The sequence below is a fragment of the Fundulus heteroclitus genome, chromosome 24 (genome assembly GCF_011125445.2).
Source record: "Fundulus heteroclitus isolate FHET01 chromosome 24, MU-UCD_Fhet_4.1, whole genome shotgun sequence".
NCBI lineage: Eukaryota > Metazoa > Chordata > Actinopteri > Cyprinodontiformes > Fundulidae > Fundulus > Fundulus heteroclitus.
In genome coordinates this window covers 12,449,753-12,474,349 of record NC_046384.1, presented here as the reverse complement: position 1 = coordinate 12,474,349, position 24,597 = coordinate 12,449,753, and the positions used below count along the sequence as shown (strand labels likewise).

General features: G+C 40.6%; 3 protein-coding genes across 5 annotated transcripts in view; all 3 read left to right on the top strand.

The window, feature by feature from the left end:
- The first annotated feature begins 1,319 nt into the window (after window positions 1-1,319).
- On the top strand, window positions 1,320-8,594 carry LOC105921473 (NADH-ubiquinone oxidoreductase 75 kDa subunit, mitochondrial). Its single transcript, XM_012857201.3, has 19 exons — window positions 1,320-1,441; window positions 3,376-3,452; window positions 3,628-3,719; window positions 4,392-4,499; window positions 4,585-4,661; window positions 4,756-4,837; window positions 4,913-5,043; window positions 5,128-5,313; window positions 5,383-5,517; window positions 5,589-5,703; window positions 5,775-5,920; window positions 6,779-6,907; window positions 6,989-7,118; window positions 7,201-7,361; window positions 7,439-7,593; window positions 7,676-7,851; window positions 7,923-8,057; window positions 8,150-8,222; window positions 8,321-8,594. Exons 2-19 carry the CDS (start codon window positions 3,380-3,382, stop codon window positions 8,410-8,412), a joined length of 2,196 nt encoding a protein of 731 aa, XP_012712655.2. The 5' UTR covers window positions 1,320-1,441; window positions 3,376-3,379; the 3' UTR covers window positions 8,413-8,594.
- Window positions 8,595-8,719: 125 nt separating this feature from the next.
- Window positions 8,720-15,765, top strand: zgc:110699 (RERG_RasL11_like domain-containing protein). The gene is made up of 8 exons (XM_021313441.2): window positions 8,720-9,116; window positions 9,198-9,288; window positions 10,476-10,532; window positions 10,616-10,689; window positions 12,096-12,231; window positions 12,511-12,604; window positions 12,707-12,778; window positions 15,507-15,765. Exons 2-8 carry the CDS (start codon window positions 9,237-9,239, stop codon window positions 15,613-15,615), a joined length of 594 nt encoding a protein of 197 aa, XP_021169116.1. The 5' UTR covers window positions 8,720-9,116; window positions 9,198-9,236; the 3' UTR covers window positions 15,616-15,765.
- A 7,086-nt stretch (window positions 15,766-22,851) lies between these two features.
- The window catches only part of creb3l1 (cAMP responsive element binding protein 3-like 1), a 54,245-nt gene continuing 52,499 nt past the window's right edge, over window positions 22,852-24,597 (top strand). The window contains exon 1 of one of the 3 annotated variants that reach the window (XM_012857198.3): window positions 22,852-23,242. In XM_012857198.3, coding sequence (XP_012712652.2) covers window positions 23,129-23,242 — 114 coding nt within the window. In that variant the 5' untranslated portion in view covers window positions 22,852-23,128. The remainder of the gene's footprint in view (window positions 23,243-24,597) is intronic. The other 2 variants (XM_012857196.3, XM_012857197.3) reach the window with 2 other exon arrangements.

Below are 24,597 nucleotides of genomic sequence, written 5' to 3'. Positions count from 1 at the left end.
GATGTACCTGGGTAGAATAAAAAACATTTATCTTCCAAAAAATTTATAAATCCACAATATGTATAATTAGGACAAAATATTTAAACTGTCCAATTCCTCCTAAATATAAAGAACTACATTTTAAAATAATGAATAACATATATCCTTCAAAGGCATTGATAAGAGAACTATTTAAATTTGATGTTGGAAATTGTGGTTTCTGTAAAACACAACTGGAAACAACTAAACACTTGTTTGCTAAGTGTAGAGATGTTAAAAATTTATGGAGATTACTCCACAACTTCTTGTCTTCCAAATCCATAAATCTTGATTTTTTTCTCATTTCAAAACGGCCTGTTTAGTTTATTTCTCAAAAAGAAATTAAATTTTTTTTTACTAAATTTGCTAAGATTTGCTAAATGGCCTCCGTCATTTTTGCCTGCACTTAAAAATTAGCTCTGCTTGTTCAAAAGGTGTCTGAGAAACATGCTAAACAATTATGCAAAAGTTGTATGGGATAGTGGAAGATTTTCAGTAATTAACCCCTTAATGTGCGTTATTTATATATTTTTGCTTCTTCTGTTTTTTTTAGCTTCTGTGAATTCTTTGTGTTGTATTTTGAAATGTTGAAAAATGTAGGAGATATTAAATTTCTTATGTTCGTTATAGACTTTTGGATAAGAGATAAAGTCGTAATTGTCAATGTTCATTATGTTCAATACAAGAAAGAAAGAAAGAAAGAAAGAAAGAAAGAAAGAAAGAAAGAAAGAAAGAAAGAAAGAAAGAAAGAAAGAAAGAAATGTAGGAGATATTCAATTTCTTATGGTTGTTATAAATATTTTGATAATAGCTAAAGTCGTAATGTTCGCTATGTTCAATACAAGAAAGAAAGAAAGAAAGACAGAAAAAAGAAAGAAAGAAAGAAAGAAAGAAAGAAAGAAAGAAAAAAGAAAGAAAGAAAGAAAGAAAGAAATGTAGGAGATATTTAATTTCTTATGTTTGTTATAAATATTTCGATAGGAGCTAAAGTCGTTGCAATTGTCAATGTTCGCTGTGTTCAACACAAGAAAGAAAGAAAGAAAGAAAGAAAGAAAGAAAGAAAGAAAGAAAGAAAGAAAGAAAGAAAGAAAGAAAGAAAGAAATGTAGGAGATATTCAATTTCTTATGGTTGTTATAAATATTTTGATAATAGCTAAAGTCGTAATGTTCGCTATGTTCAATAAAAGAAAGAAAGAAAGAAAGAAAGAAAGAAAGAAAGAAAGAAAGAAAGAAAGAAAGAAAGAAAGAAAGAAAGAAAGAAAGAAAGCGTTCAAAGGGTGAAAAGACCTTTATTGTGAAAAGCCAGCCTGTACGCTTCAGCGGAAGTGCAGCAGCGCGGCGTTTCCGTTGACGCCATAGCCGCTTCCCCGGTGAGGTAACTAACTTCGCCGCTGTTCTGGTCGAGAAGGCCAAATAGCAAAAGGTGAGAACCGGCAACACATTTTGAACTTGTGCAGCTTAAGACGCGCATGTTACCCCAGCAGGAGACGGAGGAACAAACCGGTTTAGACCGGCTTGTTCTGGCCGCGTCCACCAACCCTCGCTGCCCGTGTCCTTGAGTGCTGTTAGCTAACCCTGTTAGCTCCATGGAGAGCCAAACTGCCTCTGCTAGTGGCATGAAATAAAACGCGTAAGCCCTAATAATTAGCATTTTAAAACATAGACATGTATATCAAGTTCGTCCTTTTCCTCTGCGGTCGGCTGGGAAACGTCAGATGCTTCGCTTGGGGGTCAAAGGCGTTTGTTATTGTTGACAGGAGCTAATTATTCATCCAGAATAACCATGTTTGTTTGTTTTTTTACCAGCTTTATTGTTAAAGTTGTCCTGAATACTGTCTTAGTGCCTCATCTGCAGCGGGAAGGGACTTTTTAAAGCATCTTTAGCATCACTGGTTTGTAGTGTTGCACAACAGTTCCTACTTGTCCTTCTTTGTTATTAGAAAAGTTAAAGTCCAAGTCTTAAAAGTCTGCAATAATTTCAGGAAATAATAACCTGGCTCTTTTTATTTATAAGCCAATAGAACAGGTAGACATTTTTATGTTTTGTTTCTAACATTAATGCTAAAGGTGTAGCTTGTCCAATAGATGGATCCATATTCTTTCAGTGTTTATTTCTGGTAGTAAACACTTTCACCTGATGGCGCTCACTAACCATCACACAGCGTCAAGTTCCCTAAAATCTCCTGAGTCTGGACTGACTTTGGGCCAGTGGACCAATGTTTTAAAATCTATAGTTGATAAACGAATGCTGTTGTTTTACGCCAATAATGTAAGGAATATTTTTTTGTAGGTTTTGTTTTGGTCTTCTGGTTGATATTACGTGCGTTTTTTGGTGTAATTTTTATGAAAAAAAACTTGAAAGTTGCATGAAAGAAAACGTATTCATTCTCTTACGTTGCAAAAAGGGAACTAAAAGTAGATATTTTCTTCAAATGAGTGCATTTGTCTTCAAACTTAGCAAGTAAATAAGTTTATATGCAAATGGAGTATGTATTTGACCCCTAAAATAAGATAATTAGATATCTGTACTTGAAATTAGATGATGGAGAAAAGTTTATCTTATTTTAAGTGCAAAATCTAAGGGTAAAAAACAAATGCTGTTTTTTACAACAGTAATGTAAGTAATATTTTTTGTAGGGTCCCTTTTTTTGTCTTCTGCTTGATATTACGTTATATTGCGTTTTTGGTGTTGTTTCTATGAAAAAAAAACTCGAAAGTTGCATTAAAGAAAATGTATTAATTCTCTGACGTTGCAAAAAGGGAACTAAAAGTAGATATTTTCTTCAAATGTGTGCAATTGTCTTCAAACTTAGCAAGTAAATAAGTTTATATGCAAATGGAGTGTGTATTTGACCCCTAAAATAAGATAATTAGATATCTGGACTTGAAATTAGATGATGGAGATAAGTTTATCTTATTAATAGTTAAGTCTATTTCTACTAGGAAATCATTTCAACTTGCCTGCTTAAATACATTTTACTTACTTTTAGCTCTCTTTTTACAGTGTATGTAATAATTCAATGATTTCCTCTATTTAATAAGCTTATAAAACAGTTTTTTCTCTTTTATTAAAAATTCCAAACATATTTCTTGCAGTAAATATTGTAAAAACTGGCAATTAGGTTTTGGAGGCTAACTTAGCCTTTGTGGCTCTAAACAAATTCTTATTAGCTGGAGCAAAGGCAAAAATGGCTGGTATAGGGCCATTTGATCTGAATGTGTGTTATAAATCTTTAAAGGGAGTTAATCTAAGTGCATTGATACAGAATAAAAGGTTCCCAGCCTGGAAATGACTGGAACCTTGAAATGGAAAACGGTTTGGATCTCTGTGATAAAGCCAAATGTTTTGTCTTACAGCGCCATGTTGCGACTGCCAGCCGTTGGTCGAGCTCTTGCCGGGGCTGCGAAGGGCAGCCTGGCTCCTTCCACTCCTGGTGAGATCAGCTGCTGTTTTAGTTTCACTTTGGCGATATCCTGTTTGTCTGTTTTTAATGCTGCTGTACATTTGCAAGTTTATTGTACGAAACCAGTAAATATTTAGCATCTTCTTTTGATGATTGCAGCTGAATGATGATGAAAGCTTTTTTTTTTTTTTTTATGCGTCTTCAGTGCGTGCTCCTGTGCGAGCTGCCAGCAACATGGTGGAAGTGTTTGTGGATGGAAAGCCGCTGGAGGTGGAGCCTGGGACCACGGTGCTGCAGGTAAGAAACCGATGCAGACTAAAGCAATTTTATGTCGCGTTGCCGTTAAAGTCTGAACTAAAAACGCCGCTTGATTCTTTATAATGATAAAAGAAAAGCCATTTTTGTTCAAGGTTAAGATAAGATAGGCTTTATCGATCTCACATTGAAGAAATTCACTTGTCACATCGGCTCAGTAATCAATAATCTGAAGAAGATCCCAAAAGTAGGACAAGGTGCATCGGTTATATACAGTGTGTCCTCGTTTATACAGTGGATCAAAAAAAGAAGTAAATAAGAAAAATAAGAATAAAAATAAAAAATAGAAATAAGGCAGAGGATGTCTTATGTACATTAATGGTGACTTATATACATGTGTATTGACATATATTCAGGTGGCAATAGCAGCAGAAGTCACTTCTTTCAGGATTATTGCACAGTGTATTAAATAGAATTGCACATTAGTTATTCCACGTTGGTTATTACAGTTATGTATCAGAGATCCACCGATCAGGTCTGATGCTTATTGGGATGGCTTAGATAAAACCGAGGATCTGGTTGGACGAAGGTATCAGTCAGGAGCAGCCAGCGCTAGATCTGAGGAGGGCTCAGAAATGTCGCAGAAACTACGGCCAAACGTGTGGGAGGCTGCTTGCGATCACTACAAAGTCTTGTTTCGTTTTTCTCCGTCAGGCCTGTGAGAAAGCGGGAATTCAGATCCCGAGGTTCTGCTACCACGAGCGTCTGTCGGTCGCAGGAAACTGCCGAATGTGTCTCGTGGAGATCGAGAAAGCCCCGAAGGTATTTATTTATTTTTTTTACATCAGCCTTGAGGAGAGGCGGTCCTGCAGGACGAGCACTAAACTGATTCTGCCGTTCTCTGCAGCCAGTCGCAGCCTGTGCCATGCCTGTCATGAAAGGTTGGAACATCCTCACAAACTCTGAAAAGACGCGCAAAGCCAGGTACAACTATTGTTTTTTTTTTTTTTTTTTTGGGGTGAGATGCTTTCAGGATTTCAGACTCTAGCAAACAGACATTGTGAACCTGTGTCACCAGAGAGGGAGTGATGGAGTTCCTGCTGGCGAACCATCCGCTGGACTGCCCCATCTGTGACCAGGGGGGAGAGTGTGACCTCCAGGTAAAGTCGACAGAAACGCCTCTGAAGCCGTCGGCCGCGGCAGCGTCTGACAGGACGCTGATTTTCTCTTCTCAGGACCAGTCCATGCAGTTCGGCTCCGACCGCAGCCGCTTCACAGAGGGAAAGAGAGCGGTGGAGGACAAAAACATCGGGCCGCTCATCAAGACCATCATGACCCGCTGCATCCAGTGCACACGCTGCGTTCGGTGAGACGTCCGTCCGGCCCGATCGGCCCGCAGATCCGTGGCAGGAACCTCTCAGTGACGTCCTCCTGCGCCGTTTTTTCCCAGGTTTGCCAGTGAGATCGCCGGCGTGGAAGACCTGGGGACGACGGGCAGAGGGAACGAGCTGCAGATCGGGACCTACGTGGAGAAGATGTTCATGTCGGAGCTGTCGGGGAACGTCATAGACGTCTGTCCTGTCGGGGCGCTCACCTCCAAACCCTACGCTTTCACCGCCAGACCGTGGGAGACCAGGTAGGAGAGTCGCGCCTCTCATCGCCGCGGCGGCAAAATAAATCGGCTCACCTCCGTCTGCCGTGGCAGGAAAACGGAGTCGATCGACGTGTTGGACGCCGTCGGCAGCAACATCGTGGTGAGCACCAGAGGAGGCGAGGTGATGAGGGTGATGCCCAGGCTGCACGAAGACATCAACGAAGAGTGGATCTCCGATAAGACCAGGTGAGGCACGGGCGTGTTCCCCTCTCTCACAGGTTCCTTCACAGCTGCCTGACTTTAAGGTGTTCCCACAGGTTTGCCTACGACGGGCTAAAGAGGCAGAGGCTCACCCTGCCAATGGTGAAGGATGATTCAGGTCAGCTGACTCCGACCACCTGGGAGGACGCTCTCACCCGCGTCGCAGGAGCTGTAAGTGTCTCAGCAGCCGGCGCTTTAATCGTCTGGTTGCTCGTTCTCATTTGATGCCGACTGCCCTGCAGCTCCAGAGCGTTCAGGGCGCCGAGGTGGCGGCCATCGCTGGAGGGATGGCAGACGCCGAGGCTCTGGTTGCCCTCAAGGATCTGCTCAACAGGCTCAACTCGGAGAACCTCTGCACCGAGGAGGTGTTCCCCATGGCGGGAGCAGGGTGAGGGAGGCTCCACGTCTGTCTCTGTTTGCCCCTCTCCCACCAGGGTTCCCACGGGTCCTTGAAATCCTTGAAAGTTTGTGAATCTGAAAAAATAAATTCAAGGCCCTTGAAAGTTCTTGAAAACAGCCAAAAAAAAAAAAACACCTTGTCCTTGAAAGTCCTTGAATTTTTTTTGTGGGGTTAAAAGTTCACACGGATGACGACTCATGTGTCATTTTTTTACTACCACACAATCTTTTAAAATTATGTTGATTCCGCAGACTTTTAATTTGCAAAAGTACGTTCGCTCTTCTTCGTTAGTTGCTAGGCTACGGTTTAGGCCTACGTGCGTCCAATAGGTTACATTCACGCAGTGTTGCCAACTCAGCGACTTTGTCGTTATATTTAGCGACTTTTCAGAGTCAAAGTCAAAAACTAGCTTAATCAAAGATGAAAGTAAGTGAAACAAATTGATATAATCCTAAACATCTGCACTTTTTTCATAAAATTCCATGAAACGGTAGACTAATGTACATCTTATATGTAATGTAGTATGGCATAGCCATGTACTGTGGATATAAATGTAGGCTATGAATAGGATCAATATCAATGTAGGCTATAAATTAAGTCCACTTTCTTGCATTGCTTCTGACCCAACAACTTCTACGCTGTTTAGTCTTTTATTGAATTTGCATTGTATTAAAATATGATAACCTATTCAGCGGTCACAGTAGGTAAATGCCGCCACGTGTGGTCCTTGAATTTGAGGAAATTGGTCCTGGAAAGTCCTTGAAAGGTCCTTGAATTGGATGTTCACCAAGGTGTGGGAACCATCTCCCACTTATCTGACGGCGCTGACTCTCCCTCTCCCTTCAGCACCGACCTGCGCTCCAACTACCTGCTGAACAGCCGCATCGCCGGCATCGAAGAGTGCGACCTGCTGCTGCTCGTAGGGACAAACCCTCGCTACGAGGCGCCGCTGTTCAACGCCAGGATCCGCAAGAGGTGAACGGCGACGCCTCGGCTCCCAACGTGCTTCACACGGCTTCGCTGCCGTGCATGACTCCCTTCCTTCTCTTCCTTCAGCTGGCTTCACAACGAGCTGCGTGTGGCCATGGTGGGCCACCAGGTGGACCTGACCTACACGTATGAGCACCTGGGAGAGGAGAGCGCGGTGCTGAAGGAGCTGGCCAATGGGACGCATCCGTTCAGCCAGGTGAGTGACGCGCAGACTCGCTGATGTGTGTGTGGACGTGTCCCGCTCCGGGGTCTACAGGGCTTCCTCTCGTTGTCTGCAGGTCCTCGCGGCTGCAAAGCGCCCGGTGGTGGTCGTCGGAAGCAGCGCGCTGCAGAGGGAAGACGGCGCCGCGGTCCTGAGCGCCGTCTCCGCCATCGCTCAGAACGCCAGGACCAGCAGCGGGGTGGACGGCGGCTGGAAGGTCCTCAACGTCCTGCACAGGTACGGCTCTCCAAAGGCCTGCGTCTGCGCGCGGCCCGGAGCATCCGGCCGTAAACGCTGGTGTCCTTTGTGTGCAGAGTGGCCAGTCAGGTCGCCGCCTTGGATCTAGGCTACAAGGCCGGCGTGGACGCCATCAGGAAGAATCCGCCTAAAGTCCTGTTCCTGCTCGGAGCCGATGGCGGCTGCATCACCAGAGCCGACCTGCCCAAGGACTGCCTCGTCGTCTACCAGGGTACGCGCACGCGAATAGGCGCGCAGACAACATGTGAATCCCTGCTGGGAAAATGATGGAGGTGAATTTCTGTTGTCTATAGGTCACCACGGGGACGTGGGAGCTCCCATGGCAGACATCATCCTACCCGGTGCCGCGTACACGGAGAAAAACGGCACCTACGTCAACACGGAGGGCAGGAGCCAGCACACCAAGCTGGCCGTCACGCCGCCCGGCATGGCCAGAGACGACTGGAAGATCATCAGAGCTGTGTCCGAGGTCAGGGTGGGGCCTCTCAGGGCTCTGATGCTGCTTACCGACGTTTTTATTAACATTTTCCCCGGCTGCAGTTGACAGGAGTGACGCTGCCCTACGACTCCCTGGACGAGGTCCGGTCCAGGCTGGCCGAGGTCTCTCCTAACCTGGTCCGCTACGACGACGTAGAGGAGGCCAACTACTTTAAACAGGCCAACGAACTCTCAAAGGTGATGCTTCTTCTTTCCTTTTCCCCTCCTCCATCCTCTTCCTGATCTCATGCAACAACGTCTTCCTCACGCCCTTCCTCTTTTATCCCCAGTCTGTAAACCAGGACCTCATTGCCGCTCCTCTGGTGCCGCCTCAGATCACAGCCAAGGACTTCTATATGACCGGTAATATGAACAGAAACGTAAATCCCAGACACCATAAGATGAAAAGATGTAGTGAAATAAACTCCTCCTCCTCCTCTTCCTCCTCCTCCTCTGTCCAGACCCCATCAGCAGAGCCTCCCAGACCATGGCCAAGTGTGTCAAAGCTCTCACAGAGGGAGCCGCCGCCGTCGACGAGCCGTCCGTCTGCTGAACGCCTCGCATGACAGTACCGACTCCTCCAGCTGTCCTCGAACGCAACACGGGTCTCTGAAACGAGCGCTGTGTTGCTCTATAATTTAAACCTTCCCTTGTCGCTTGTTGTGTACATTCAGTTGTTTTCAGTCTTTATTGAATAATGCTGAGAATATAAATAAAATCTTAAATATGCCTTCACCCAGTCTGGAGAGTTGTTCATTTATTACCGTAAAATAACTGTTGTTTTGTCCATTATGGAACCATTTTAGTGTTTTATGCTTAATGTATTTTATGATAAAGCTGGTAAAATATTCTATGAAAAGGTTTTCTAAAAAGATATTTAGAGAAATAGGCTAATAATGATGAGTAAATAAGCATTTTCCTGTCGCTTGCACAGTCAAAGCCACAAAGATTCATTGTTGTTATGGTTCTAATTTACAGTAAAGGTGTACATGCTTCTTTAATGGAGCCGAAACAAGATTAGCGTTTGAACTTGGACCCTGCTCCTGCAGACAAATGGTTCTTGTCACATCCTGTTCGCACAGAAAGCGCTCTTATGACCAAACACAAGCGCAGAGTCACACAGACACTGGAGGAGAGAAGACAGCCACATCGCTTTGTTCCTGGTCTGCTTAGCGTCTCCGGCTGGGAGGCGAGCTGCTTTCTGTGTTTTCCTTTACTCTTCGGCATATTTCAGTGCCTTTTCTGCCTCGGCTTCTTGTAAGTTGATGCTAAATGACGTTCATGTGCAAATCTTAAATCAACTATAATGGGTTGCTTTTTATTGTCGTTCTCCTTTAGGACATTCTTATATAAGGCAGTGTGCAGATAGAAAAAAAAATGGTTCCTGTTAAACTCCTCGTTCTGGGAGCTCAGAACACTGGAAAAACAGGTAAAGTAGACAATTTAATTGTTTGAGGGGAAACAGAAATTAGAAGCGCAGGTATTCCTCTGCCAATAACGGAGAACTTTAGGGATAGATGCAGGCTTTTGTTGAAAAGAAAGATTAAGAAAAATGGGAAGTTGACCCACAAAGGCTTTGCTGTTAGATGATAAATTACCTGTTTTTGGATAAAAGTGAAACGGTCTCATGTTTCCAAACCAATTGGGATCAAAATCTGACTAAAGAAATGTATTACAGATTTTAGTGTTTCGATGCATGTCTTAAATACCTTTGTTTACCCTCATGTTGTGGTGTTTTGTGTTAATTGACCATCTATTATTGCCTGTTATGATGCTACATTGTCTTTTTCTTTCTTTCTATATGCTACAACCACTGACCTTGAAGTATTTTCTATGGTTTTATACCAAAGGCCAACTCAAAGTAGCGCAGGATTGTCATGTGGAAAGAAAATGTAACGTTGTTTTAGATTTTTTTTACACGTACAAATCAGAAAATTGGGCTATGCATCAACTGTGATGAGGTTTCCTGCATATTCTGATAAGAAGCATCATACTTCCACCACCATGTTTGACTGTGTTGATGGTCGGTTCAGGATAATGTGCAAAGTTTGGTTTCTGCCAGTAGAGGTGCATCTCCTCTGTCCATTACCGGATTGCTACTGGTTAAAGATGCACACATTTCTCATTTTCCTTCCATTAATGCACTATTTTGTGTTTTTCCATAGAATACACTGAAATGTTTGAGGGTAGCATATATAGAATTGTTCATAAAACCCCATTATGGACAATTTTGGTTGTTTTGGAGGTATTTGTGTTTCAGTCACTGTAAGTTGCATCTTTTTGGAGTTAATACCCATCTATAAATGTGTTTATTTTAAATAATTTCTATGTCTTTTAGTGTGGTTATCTCAGGATGCTTTAATTTGTTGTTTAAACCCATTTGAAACCGTTACAGTTTTTCTTCAGTTTGCATGAACTATACTGTTTGTTTGGGTTGAGCTTGCATCTTGTTTAGACTTTTGCTCTTTCCGTGTTTTTTTTTTTTTTTTTGTACGCCGGGTCTTTCACTCCCTGAATCACAACTTTACGTGTGCATTATTTCTTTATTTTATTTTGGATGTGCAAGAAACATCATGTGTCGTGTTTCCAGCGATCATGTCTGTTTTGTGTCTCCAGCGCTGTGTGTTCGTTTTATGACGAAGCGCTTTATAGGCGAATACGACCATAAAAAGGGTGAGATACCAGTACATATTATCTCATATTACGACATGGATAAATAACTAGAGCGCGCAGTAGTGACTACGGTTTTTCTGCAGAGGTCACATACAGATGTAGTCGCATGGTGGACCAGGAAACGGTTGATCTGGAGATCTTGGATTTACCTTGGAAGGTTGGTTTTGAGTTATATTTCTTTAAAAAAAAACAAGACATCTAGAAAAATTTGAAATTTAATCTCACTTAGGATCTACAGTAGATCTATAACTCGTAACACCTGTAATATTTACACTCATGGTTCAAAACAAATATTAACCATCGTTGCCAACTTTCCCATTACTCCCACCTCATTTAAGATTCTAAATAACACCAGTTTGCTGTAAGATCTCTGCAAGGCCGTAGTCAGCAGTGGAGATTTAATAATTATGTTTATGCTAGGTTCCCTTTGCTTTAAAAGTCAATATTAGTATTTTGTATGGTGCCATCCTGAATTTAAGACTGTTTCTGATGTCCAGTTTGCTTATTCATGCTTTCAGTGATCAGACGAACTACAATTGGCAGTTTAAGAAGAAAACAGTTATTTATAGTTTGATTTTATAAAAAAATGCAACAAACAAAAAACCTGGTTTAGTCACTATATCAGCACTTTTCATAAACGGGCAGCCATATATCTCATAGTTGTTGAAAAATATCTGGATTCCCAAGTCAGAATTCTAAATTCCAGGATTTTCCGGAATATATTAACTTGTTTTCCGGATGCTAATCAAAAACATGCGGGATTTGTAAAATGTTCTGCACAACAAAATTTAATGCTTTTAAAAAACTAAATGGATCAGGTTGACACGTTCCTACTTTGGGTGGCGACGATTTAATGAGAAACCAGACAAATGATTTGTGCAGCGAGGTTTGGGTTCAGGTAAAAAGTCAGTTTGGAGGCTAGTTTAAGCGTTTAGCAAGTCTCCACATTAAAAAAATAATAATAAATTAACCTACTCATACCAGTGGCTAAATCTGACTGAATAATAGGTTAAAACTCTAGAGTTAAACTAAAATCATAATAAATTTGGTGTGTGGATTGTAAATATAAATCTAGCTTTCCTCCTCCTCACTAAGACTAATTTCTGAAGTTCTTACACTGGCTCCCTGTATCTCAGAGAATAGACTTTAAAATACTCCTGTTAGTCTATAAAGTCCCTGGATGGCTTAGCACCAAAACATCACAGACTTGCTGTCGGTGTATCAACGTTTCAGACCACTCAACTCTTCAGGCTCAGTCTACTTGAACAAGAAGAATCAGAACCAAATATGTGGATGAAAACGACACAAATACTGAAATTCTTTAAGTCAAGGATAAAAAAAAACAAACAAAAACAAAAAAAAACATTTGTTTTAAGTGTTGCCTTTGACTGTTCTATTTTAACCACTAACTCAAACATCATTATCTTCTGCCTGTGGCGTATGCTAAGCTACGCTAAGCTAAACACTTAAGATACCGTGGACCATCTAACTCCAAGCTGAGGCCTATATATAAAGCTAACAATGGTTTAATTGTTATATATTTCATGATACATCCTGCTCCAGAGCTCTGTGGCGTGTATTGAGTCCTCCATTCGCTGGGCCGATGCTTTCCTACTGCTCTACTCCATCACTCAGCGCTCCAGCTTCCAGGAGATCCCCCGGCTTAAGACGCTCATCGACAAAACCAAACAAAGTATCGGTAAATATTACTCTTGATGGAGCCGTGCACGTTGTTCTAACTGCCTTAACATTAGATAAAGTCTCTATAAGGATCCTTGAACCAGTGACCCCTCTGAGTTCATTTTGCTGCCCTGCAGTGAGAGGCTGCTCTCTGCCTATCGTCACCTACACACTTGAACAGCAGTGGCTGACACACATTCCTTGTTTGGTAGTCCATCCTGTGCTCTGTAGGCAGACTGCATGCCCAGGCATCATCCTGCTCCCTCTTCTTTCATTAGCATTTTATCCTGTGTGCCAGTTGTTCCTACAGTGCTGGTCGCCAATAAGGCAGATCTGGAAATCGGCCGGAAGGTGACAAACGAGGAGGGACAGAGGCTCGCCAAAGATTTAGGGTTTCGTATGCTTTTGTTTGTGCAACTTGGCTGCTCCCTAGAAATACAAACGTTATAATTTCCCCCGCCGGTTTTCTTATACTGTCCCGTTAATGTGTGTAGATGCGGTTTCAGAGAACTGTCTGTGGCTGAAGCGGCTTTATCAGTGGAAGCAGCAGTTTTCCAGCTCATCAGGTTTGTTTCTGTGTTTTTATTTATTCTTTTGACCAAAGCTGCGAAAACGTTTAGATTTGACATTTTGTCACAGCCGTGTAATGGCTGGATCAAAATACATCCCTGAAATTTTATGCAGAGCAGACAATATTTTTATTTTAGATTTCATTCCTGACCTATTTTATTGAAAAGATGTCAATTTGCATTCAGCATATTTCCACTGCCAAGATTCATAATTTAATATATCATATAATATATTTTGAATGTCTTTCTCTCTCTCTCTAACATATCTGATTTTTTGGGGTATTTCCTATTTAAAAAAAAAATCATAACTAGTGACCACCAAATTCCTTCAACTGGCTGTATGACGGCGTATGGCGTACAGATTGTTTCTACTTTTGGTCTTTTGCCACATCTAAATGTTTCAGATCATAAAACAAACTTATAACTGGTAAAAGATAACCATAATAAACACCAAACACTGCTTTAAGATGATTATTTATTGTATTAGGGGAATAAAGCTATCCAAACCAACCTGGACCTATGTGAAAGAACCTATACCACCTTTAAAGCCGTATTCTTTTGGAGAGTTCAGTTCAATTTAACAAAATATAAAAAATAAGTATAACCAATTGGCCTAAAAAGAGTTACAAGCCCACTTGTTAGTCTGTGAGGCAAAAGAAATCCATCCAGGAGCTCACAAAGGCAGCCAGAACAACATCTACGTCTCTGCAGGCCTCACTTGTCTCCATTAAGGTCAGGTAGTCAACAATAAGAATGAAACGGAGCCAAAATGGCCACCATGGTAGAGGGCAATCCCACTGCTGACCAGAAATGACACAAAATAGCGTATTGTTGGACTGTAAGGCGCACTTAAAATCCTTAAATTTTCTCCAAAATTGATGGTGCACCTTATATGTGATTTCCGTACCTGTTGTGCTCACTGACCAATTTTATGTGGTAAAATGCGCTCAGAAATCTGTTAAAATGTGTAAGTACGACTTTGGTTAGCAAAGAAGCCACTCCATTACGGTACACTGTGTCACTAGCTGATCGGACCCCTGAGCTGTCTACAAGACTGCCTGACTGTAATGTCTAAACTAGAAGTGAATTCATGTAAGACAGCCCACACACGGAGTAAGCGCTAGCAACAATAACCTAGTAAATTCATTCAATATAGAGGAAAACTAATTTTACACGTCATGCAATTGTAACGGCATCTATGGAAAAGGAAAGATATCTAAATTTTAAACTTGCGTAATGCTCCTTTAAAATGTAGTTTTGGCATGGCCAGACCTCTATCCAAATAAAGAACAAGACGCTCATGCTGTAAAATGTAAATGTCTCATTGACAGACTGGTATGGAAAATGTTTCCTTAATAAGAAACATATCTTAATAAATTAAGTGTTAGATCTTAATCACTCTTGGGCGCCCTCTGCTGGTTTGGAGGAGCTAACTTTTCTTGCATGTCTGCCCTCACAGACCTATATAGCTGGAAGTTCAAATCTGTCATATGTAGACGCCTCATTGGGCGCAGGTTTGCACGTCGACATCACCGCCATATTGTATGTGGCAGAAAGTAGTGAACGTCTATGTTCCCTGTATATATGTTTTAAGTATTCAGATAGAAAAATATAGATGGAGCTTATATATACTTGTAAAAAATGTATTTTTATTCTTTACAAGAATAAAGGAGAATGAGGCCAAAGGGATACGAAAATAAACTCGTAATATTAGAAAAATAAAATATTACGAATATAAAGTATATTCTGAGATTAACAGGTCTAACAGCAGATTTGCCACATTCAACATGGCGTAGGCAGAACCCGCCCAACGAAGCGTCTAGTACAGGGGTGTCAAACACACGGCCCACGGGCCGATTCCGGCCCGCCGAACAATTTAGTCCGGCCCGGTGGCTAAATGCATTATCACTATTCAACAACAACAAAAAAAAAAACAGTGTCCTGTCTGGCAATGTGGCAATAAGAATTGTTGTCTTAAGGCCAAAACGAGCTCATCAGATTTGACTTTCACAAGTGGAGCAGTACTGCTTTTGCCATGAATAGTTTTATTATGATTCATGCGGGGATTATCTCAAATGATATGGACACTACAATGGGAAAGTAGGAGAGGAAAGGAAGAACAGGAAGAAAAAAAGAAAAGGTAAAAGAAAGAGGAGATAAAAGGAAGAGAATGATAAAACAATTATTGAAAAAAACATGTACTTCGTTTAATTGAAAATCTGCAGTTCCTATATCGTCCACGAGGGGCGCTGTGTTTTAATCAGCAGATGGTAGCACTGAGCTTCAAATGTGGAAATTGATTTTAAATAATTTCTTAATTTTTATCTGTTTGATGTATTTTGTCATGCAGGACAGTGTTTTTAAGTCCAAAAATATGTGACTAATTGTTTTTCAACATTGTACAATCACTGTGATCAGTTCTTATGCATAATGCACAAGTAAATGTTTAACTGAGTAAAAGTATTGTTAAAATTGCACATACTTTTCTCAAAAACGCTGAGGTTATTCATAATATATTGTGTAAAAGTGAAATTCATTTAATATAAAAATCAACAACAAGTCCACATTTATTAGTTCTATTTAATCTTGCAATGAGTTTACTCGTGTGGCCCTCTTGAGATCAGATTAAGCTGAATGCGGCCCCTAAACCAAAATGAGTTTGACACCCCTGGTCTAGTTAGTATATGATGTCTATGGTGTCTGATTGTTGTCTGATGTGTGACAGGCTGGTGTTGGATCAGCAGCGCCCCCTGCCGGACAGGCGCTCCTACATGCTGACAGTCCGCCATGCTCTGACCAGGAAGCTGACGCGCTCAAAGACCATGCAGTGGTGACAGCTGCAAAAATTTTATCTGGACTTTGTAATACAGAAATGCCAGGAACAAAAAAATATCTGTAAGATAGTTTAATAAAGAAATAACAGAATTATCAATGCAAAATGTGTGCTGTAGGGTAATAAGAAACATCTATGCATGCTTCTTCTGTTTGTGTTATATTAAAGTATTTTATTATAACCCAAGTACTTTACCTGCTGTACTGTGTGATTATTTCTCCAATAGAGGGCAGCACAGTCAAGCCATTTCATCATTTGGACCCATCTCTCCATGCACTTTTTGGCCAGACCCTTGAACTCCTTCGGTGTGGAGGGAGATGCTCCTCCCTCTTTGAAAACTTTTGATTAGGACAATGCAAGATTTCATGAAAAACCTCCCTCCTAAAGACCGTAATATCAGATATGTAATTAAATGTTGATAAAAAATGACTTTTAATGCCAATTTCATCATCTCAATGCCATTCATTCACAAAGAAGTGCAATTATCTCCATGCCGTGAACCTGTTGCTTAAAGTTCAGCAGTGTGCCTGTGAGGGAAGCAGCTGCTGGAACAGTGGAGATGATGTAAGAGCATGTAAAGAATGAAGCTGGCTTTCATTACCGTCCTGGCACTACTCGACAGCGTCGCTGCGTTTTTTTTCCCCCCGCAGGCTTCTTGCCCTTCTTTGAACTTCTGAACTTTGTGATCAGAGCGAGACGTTTTAAGGAAGAGACGGGGAAAGGGAAGACGGTGAGAAGCAGAAAATGAGACAAATCCTGACATGGAAGCAAAAAACAAACCTGTTTTTTTTATTTATTTTTGGCAAAGTTAGATATTTTTTTATTGGAACCACAATGAGTGAACCACCTCTAACTATTTGTTATAGAAAATTGGAGGTGTGCTCACCCGCTGCTCTACAAATTAGTCCACCCCCATGGCCATTTATTATACGTCAGTTACTCCACCCTGCTACCACCAACCAGCAAACCACATGGCCTTTTGGTTGTATATATAAACACACGTGTCGCAGATTTGAACTTCCAGCTAGATTTTCTTTATATGAAACACAATTTTTTGGAGCTATTTACAGCTACACTTCAATAACTTCAAAGAGTGAATCACAGACAGACACATGGAGCGATGTATTTTGAGCATTTTGATTCTGTTCATTTCGATAAATATGGCTTACAGGGAAAGAAAACACAAAACCCTGTTTCCAGAAAAGAAGAATATAATAAAACGCCAATTTTTAAAGCATAAAAACGTTGCTGCTGAAAAGTATATCCATATATTGTGTAGTGTATGAACTTAAGGCTTTGGCTTAGGCTCCTTTTGGATGAATTAAAGCATCAACACTGCAAAAAGGGTATTAAAAGTAAGTGAAATTCTCTTGAAATTAGTGTATATGTCCTTATTTTGAGCCGGTAACTAAGATTATTCACCAATGGAATGAGTATTTTACCCCTAAAATAAGATGATGGAGATTAATTATTCCTTTTTAAAGTACAAAGATGTTATTCCAACCACAAATCATGTAAACTTGCCTGCTTGAATCAAGGACAAATACATTTATTTCAAGAAATTTTTACTTACTTTTAGTTCCCTTTTTGCAGCAAAAGAAGAAACCCAAGTTGCTTTAATCCATGTTGGCTGTGTAACTTTTCTGTCACAATTTTTTTTCAAGCACTAAATTTTCCCATTAAGCTTAAATAAATAAATCCGAACAATGATGCTGTTATCATTGTTGCTTGTCCAGTTTTTCCTTCCACTCAACTTTCCTTTAACATGCATGGGTACAACATTCTGTAAACAACCATTGTTGTAGCAGATTATACAATAGTCTACTTAAATGTCTACTGTATAGCAGGATTGAGGTAAATATCAGTTTTTTTCCTATAAAGTAGCTTATTTAAAGCCATTACAGAGGCAGGGGGTTTAATTGACCCCTTTCCAATCAGGTCTTTCTAAATCTTCTTCTGGTAACAGCAGCATAAAAAAATGCAATTAAAAGTCAAAGTATAAATTTATAGTCAGTACCACGGCTAGGTGTGACAGTGAATCCACTTAAGCCTGTTAACAGGGTCAGTTGTATGAATGGTAATGTCTGGTTGGGGACAATGAGTGGGAGGAGGGAGCCAGGCATTGACTGACACTTGGACACCCCTAATCTGCACATCCTCCACCTCTGAGAGAAGTCCTTCCGACCCGCTCGGCTGAGGTGAAACAAACAGAAAAGGAGCCAGAGGGATGTTGATCAACGCGAGGTGATGACATCAGGGCAGTCACCAAGGAGACAAAAGGTCAGGACCCCCAAGTCGGCTATTTTTTGACTCAGAATAGAAGATGAGTCATGCCCGCATCATCGCTCAGACAGCCAATCGGGAGCTGAGGGTCAGGGGAAGCATCAAGAGATGAACAGCCAATCTTTAGCCTTGGATTGAAGTGAAAAAAGTGAGATTGCAATAAAGTCCCCGCATCACAGCAGGTAGAGTAAAAATTACAAACCCTTTTTTATTCCAGCAAATATCTTTCTAAAAGGTCTAATTATATAAAATTTACACTGTCAATAACAATACCAGTAATCTGCACCTAAATACTAGAAATAATAAGTATAGATTAAGTTGTGTGGAACTGTGGGAAATGATTAGCTTTAAAGTGGCCCAAAAAGCCAACAAACAAACTAATTATTTCAGTAAGCAGTCCTGCCATCAGCTGCTGAAATCCTGATTAATTGCCCAGAAAAAAAGGTTTCTCTTATCAAAGAGATCCTTCTGTATCTTTGCAATCCTGTTGTAGCAAAAAAAATTTAAAATGGGTAACAATATATTTACATGTTTAACTAATCTATTTTTCATTTCTCTTTAGAAAAGTAATTATTTAATTCACTTAAAATCGTTCCTAATTTTATACTCATTTAACAATACAGATAGTTTTTAGCTGATTTTTGTATTCACTCATGTCGTCTTTGTCTAATTTTAAAACTAGTTTGATGAGCTAAAAGTTACGTATTAACTATTTCAGGTTTTTGAGTGTTACTTCAACTCCTAATTAACACTCATATGTTATTGCAAGCTGGTTGATGACATGGATTTATTAAAAACAGGCTCAGAAGATGATTTAAAAGGCTGCTGAAAGCGTTCTGCAAGCAGAAACGATTTAAGTGCCTGCTTTGGGTTTAACCCCTTTCATCGGCCTCGCGCCCCACAGAATCACACATCTGTTTTTATTAGAACAGCTGGAAAAAGCCCCCTCCGACCAGCAGAAGGAAACTGTGATGCAAAGGTGATGAACACGGATCATTTATCAGCTGAACACACTTCTGATGTTTGCGGGTTTTTTGTTGTGGTAGAATCAGAACAAGAAAAATTCCTGATATGTAGGTCGCTCTTCGTTTTCATTACAGAATATAATCAGTAATGTGATGGATTCAGGGCTTAGTGCTCATGTTTCTCGTGTGTCAAGAAGGTAGAAAAACTGGTTTTGATCACCAAAGGAAGACTTTAGTAAATATATTTTCCATAATAGACTCAAAGCTCAACAAAAACAAAACTACAAAGGAGATCAGACAACCAAATGGTGATAATCTGAGCAATAAAAGCTCACCTATACCTGTTGTTTCTGCATCATAACAAGCTCGGTCGTCTCTCGGGATTTATCAGGTTGTGGGGGGAATTACTGCAGATTGCTAAAGGTCACTTCAGTTACACAACACTGAGGTGTGCGTGGGGGAAAACGAGGACGCCTTGTCCCTTGGGGAGCGACGCCTTCGTAAGCCGATACGCGAACGGGCGAAACGAGACAGGGCGGACGCGAAGAAGTGGGAAAAGGATCACAAGATAAGGGCAGAAAGAGGAAAATGTGAGGCTGATATCGGAGACATCATTATTTGCCATTTAACTTCCCCACATTCTTTAAAAAGTGACCCAAAAAGAACGATCTTGACACGACTGATTAACTTGGACCCTGTTGTGGGTGCATCCTCATCAGGCTGAAATGATACGTTCTGTTGGTGGAAATGCACTGTTAAATGAGAGTCAATTGATAGAGTCAATTAGTAGTAGTGCTGAACAATTAATCGCATTTTCAATATAATCGCGATTTAAAAAAAGGCAATTTCCAAATCGCAGAGGTCTACAATTTTTGGCTATGTAACAATTAGTGAATCAGACACGTACTTTAGGTGTCAGTAAAATGTTTAAAGTGGGTTTACCTCCACATGGAAGGGAAGACATTTGCAGCAGGGAAATAATCTAACTTTTTACCTGTTTTAGAGTTTATATAATCATACATAGCATTAAGTACTGGTCAATCAGTTTAATACATAGACTTGCTTGTTGGTTGCACTTTATGTTCAACAAGGATTGATGTCCAAATCAACTAAAAGCTGTTCTCTTGAACAATATTCTGATTAATAAAAACATTAAAAGTTCTTGTTTTAAATAGTCCTTGTTTACAAACATCTGTATCTAGAGGCCATTTGAACAGACAACAATTGTTGCTTGTGGTTAATGCAGAAAAAAGTCAAAATCGCAATTTTGGTTGAAATATATTTTCAACCAAACGCATACATATCGTAGGCAGAACGCAATAATTTCTGCTCTGAGTTTAGATGCTGTGGGTCTTTTAGTAACTAATCCGCACGGAGAGGAAATAAATTGATTTGTTGTTTTGTATATGTTTAAAAAGAGATGATAAATTAAACTGGAGAAGAAAAAAAAATTCGCATTCAATCGCAATATTAAGATAAAAAATCGCAATTAGATTATTTTCCAAAATCGTTCAGCACTAATTAGTAGAAGTGTTTTAATAATTCTTATCACATGTAGCCACGTACCATTAAGTAAAAACTGACATTAATAATACTTTTAAAATCTCTATATATTTTGACTTTTCCCCTCCACATCTAGGGAGGGCAGCGCCTGAGCGCCCCCTATGGGCCAGCCGCCACTGGTCAGGCCTGTACTTTGACTAGTCCATTCTAACTCATTAACACGATCAGATTTACACTTATCCCCTTGTATGTATCTCTGGTTGGATGTTTAGGCTGATTTTACGGCTGCGAGGTGAACTTCGTCACCCGTCTTAAGTGTTTTTTCGGCCTCTAGCAGCTGTTCTTCAGGAATGAAAGGAAGAAATCCTTCTGGAGCTTTACTTGATTTCCAGAAACATGATGGCTGCCACCACCGTGTGTCACAGTGGTGGTTATGATCTGCAGGGTTAGTGTGCTGCCAAATTGTCACTGTTTAAAGAAGATTAGATGTGTGGCGTGAATGACTTATTGTCACGGATAGCTGATTTTATTTAGGGGTCTCAATGTAAATTGGGATGAATACATACGTACACCATACTATCAGATTTGTATATGTAAAAAAAAAAAACACCCAAAAACATCTAATGTGTAAAATGATTAAGGGCTACGAGTACTTCTGTATGTCAATGTAAATAAAACTTTAGAAAAACAAAATAATGACAGATCTGCAGTAAAATACAATGTAAATAAATGTGAGCAAACTGCAACTCAAAGGGCAATGCCTCGATTTCATCCACTCTAACTCTTAAAGGAGGTATTTTGTTGTATTCATGCTGCGGCTAAAGGTAATAATTGTAGATGTAAAAGAGCTTTGTAATCCCTTATTCTTCTCTCTGTTTTAAAGTGGATGCTGTGATAGACACTTTGCGGCCGGGGGATTGGTTGCAGAGTCTCTCGTTTTACTGATCAAATCTACCCTCTGGTTAATCCAGACGGTAATGAGACGCCCCACTGGGTCAGCGTGCAGACGGCGGCTCTGTGCACGTTGGAAACAGTGAGATAGGCGTAGCAGGCGGACAGTTCTTGTAATGATCAGAGCATAAACAGCAGCAGGTTGTTTCAGATCAGCGTTTGACCTTTAAGCAGATTCACAAACAAGGTGCCAAGGAGGCGGCGTTTCTCTGCTCGTGTCCAGCATAGATTGTGCGATACAGAGACACTTTAACGAGGTCTAAGGCGGACATCTAAAAGACTTGAAGCGATGTAAAGTGTTGTAGGTCCACATGTGATGAGGAGAGAAACTAATTACGACAATCTGGATCTCAAATGTTGACAATCATTACAATTTTAGGGTATGATTTTGTCCCGCATCTTGCTATAAAATGTTTATATGAGACTTGTGCTTCATACATGGACACTTATTCAAAGGAGGCCTGGCAGAGACTATAATTCATGCGGCAACTCAAGAAGTGCAGCCTTCCACAGGAGGTACCACGTTTTCCTCGTTTTTTTTAAAAATACGCACATATACATGTTGACAAAAATCCTGTGGTTGAACTTTAGCTGTGACATACAATCAACTCTTTGCCCTAAAGCGGAAGCTAAAAGTATCGCTGAACAACGTCTACCAGGCCCCGACTAAGCTTACCGTATTTTTTGGACCATAAGGTGCACCAGATTATAAAGAGCAATCTAATTTGATCATTTACTGTTTAAGACAGCCTCTTTGGCAATGGTATTCTTTTTGATAGATAGATAGATAGATAGATAGATAGATAGATAGATAGATAGATAGATAGATAGATAGATAGATAGATAGATAGATAGATAGATAGATAGATAGATAGATAGATAGATAGATAGATAGATAGATAGATAGATAGATAGATAGATAGATAGAAGAGAAAAGCAGGAAGAGAAAAAGGTGAGACAACATGCTAAAAGGGAGAAAAGGTGAGAAAAAACAGAGAAGAGGAAAAAGAGAGTGAGTACAAAATAACATCCTCGAAGTCTGCTTCTACACCTGCAGAGATATATATATAAAAAGATGGTAGTTATCTAAATACACAGGAAAGTTTCCAGTACCGATTTGTTTAAACCATTGGCAAAAAGTTTGTGCGTCTTTATTGAGGTCAAATATTTTCCTGTATTATGGGGATAGTTATAGAAATGGTTAATTACATTTAACTGTATGCAGTTTTCTGAAAACTTTCTATTTTACCTGATTTCAATTAATTTTCTTCTATTTGAAGCAAGTTTTATTACTGTTTAGTAACGCTGGAGCACAGAGGAATCAGAGGTTTTGGTGTAAACTTCTAAATTTAAATAACTAATTTCCAGTTTTGGCAATCAAAACTTTCCCAATTTGTGACGTCAACGGGGCGGGGCCGCATTGAATATTCATTGGCGCGTGGCTGGGGAGCGCACGCGGATAATTGTAGGGGGGGGGGGGGGTGTTAGACAGTTGACGTCACGGGGCGGGGCTGTGTTGAATATTCATTGGCGCGTGGCTGGGGAGCGCACGCGAGCCCAGAGGTGAGCAGATGAACGAGAGCCGCTCCGCCGCAGCGAGGAGGAGAGACCAGAGATGATGCGTAAATCACCGCATTTTCGCGTTTGACAACCGAGACAAGTTGCTTCAAACCCGCTGATCTGGAGACGTCATAAAACCAAATCCGTTTTTTATTTTTTTATTTTTATTGTTTTTGTTTTAATGAGTTGATTTTTGCGGACGTCTTCTGTCCAAACTGACTTCAAAAGAGCAGCAGGCGGACACAGAGCGTCATGATGGAGTCTATCTTAGACAGCTTCGCAGCGGAGAAACTCTACTCCTCCGGAGGCACCACCAACCTGTTGGACCTGGAGGAGCTCAGCGACGGTGATTTCCTCACTAATGTGGTGAGTTGTGGGGGGGGGGGGGGGGGGGGCTCGTTAGCTGATTGGATGCGCGTCTGTCTCTCCGTCTGCCTGCTGGGAATCAGCGATGTTTGAATAAACGCACCGACTGTTCCGCCCGGAGCCGGACCTCAGATGGGGCGGTGGATTTATGAGATCCTGGCGCACATCCGGGGTCCAGACCTTGTCCGTGTGTGTGTGTGTGTGTGTTTTATTGTGAAACCTAATAAGACTGGAGGCACCAACTCAAGCTGGCGAGTTACTGGTTAACCTGCGTGTTCAACTGGCAGGTGCTGCTTTTTCCTTCAGCAGTGCACCCGACTGATAATATGATGACAACAATTACACTAATCTGCACCCAAACTCCATTTCAACAACAACATCGTTCATATCTCAGCTCCCTTCAATGTCTTATAACCATTCTAGATATCTTTTTGCTTGTTTATGTCGTTATTGTTGCATACATTAAAGTTAAAGTTCAGCCCAATTTGCAAGCGTCCTCGCAAGGGCATTTAATAACTGGAGAACAAGTGCACTTAGCAAGACATAATATTTCTATTTTATTTATTTATTTTTGCCCAAGCGACACAGCAGCATTTTATTAAACCCAGCTTTGCAAAAAACAAACAAACATAAAAAACAACAACAATGGATCAAATGTTCCTTCCAACTGCACACATGGAGAAAATCATTAAATTAAACTTAAATCCAGGGAATAAAAACAATCAAAATTGATCAGAGTAAATGTTGCGTCCCTCTTCTCAAAAATCTAATTTGCCTACATTTCATGGGTGTCACTACCCGGTCTGTACCGGAAGCGCGATCCCTACCATCGTCTCTTTTGCGCATGTGCAAACAGAATAACTCCCGGGACTTAATTTTTCTTGCTTTTATCTTATTTTGAGTGGGATGTTTATTGTTGGATTTCGTTTTAATTGTGTGAATATTGCATGATTTAAAGAAAATAAAAACACAGATAAATGGTAAAATCACTTTTCAATGGACGCTTTGACTGCTCTGAGCATGCGCAATGAATATGTTACGCAGCGAACATTTTAATTAATTTGAATATTTTATTTTCTCTAAATTAACTGTGCGCTCCAAGAGTGTTGATCATAGAATGGATCCGTTTGCAGTCTTTCGTCACCTGCAGTCAGGTTTTTGCAACAAATAAACCACATGTGTCAAAGTCAAGGCACACGGGCCGAATCTGGTCCGTAGAGACAATTTATCTGGCCTTCAAGAGCAAAAAAAGGCAAATCATGTCATAAAGTTGAGGCATATATCCTTTTGAATTGTATAAAGTGGCTAAAACTGTGCCTCGTGTAGCGAATGTTGATTTTTTTAACTGTAGTAAC

Bases quoted from the DNA above. Each gene is read 5' to 3' on its own strand.
- zgc:110699 (XM_021313441.2), top strand. From the start codon at position 9,237: ATGGTTCCTGTTAAACTCCTCGTTCTGGGAGCTCAGAACACTGGAAAA. The intron at 10,690-12,095 runs GTTGGTTTTGAG...ATCCTGCTCCAG, and splicing joins TCTTGGATTTACCTTGGAAG to AGCTCTGTGGCGTGTATTGA. The intron at 12,779-15,506 runs GTTTGTTTCTGT...GATGTGTGACAG, and splicing joins GCAGTTTTCCAGCTCATCAG to GCTGGTGTTGGATCAGCAGC.
- LOC105921473 (XM_012857201.3), top strand. From the start codon at position 3,380: ATGTTGCGACTGCCAGCCGTTGGTCGAGCTCTTGCCGGGGCTGCGAAG. The intron at 6,908-6,988 runs GTGAACGGCGAC...CTCTTCCTTCAG, and splicing joins AACGCCAGGATCCGCAAGAG to CTGGCTTCACAACGAGCTGC. The intron at 7,852-7,922 runs GTCAGGGTGGGG...CCCCGGCTGCAG, and splicing joins TCATCAGAGCTGTGTCCGAG to TTGACAGGAGTGACGCTGCC.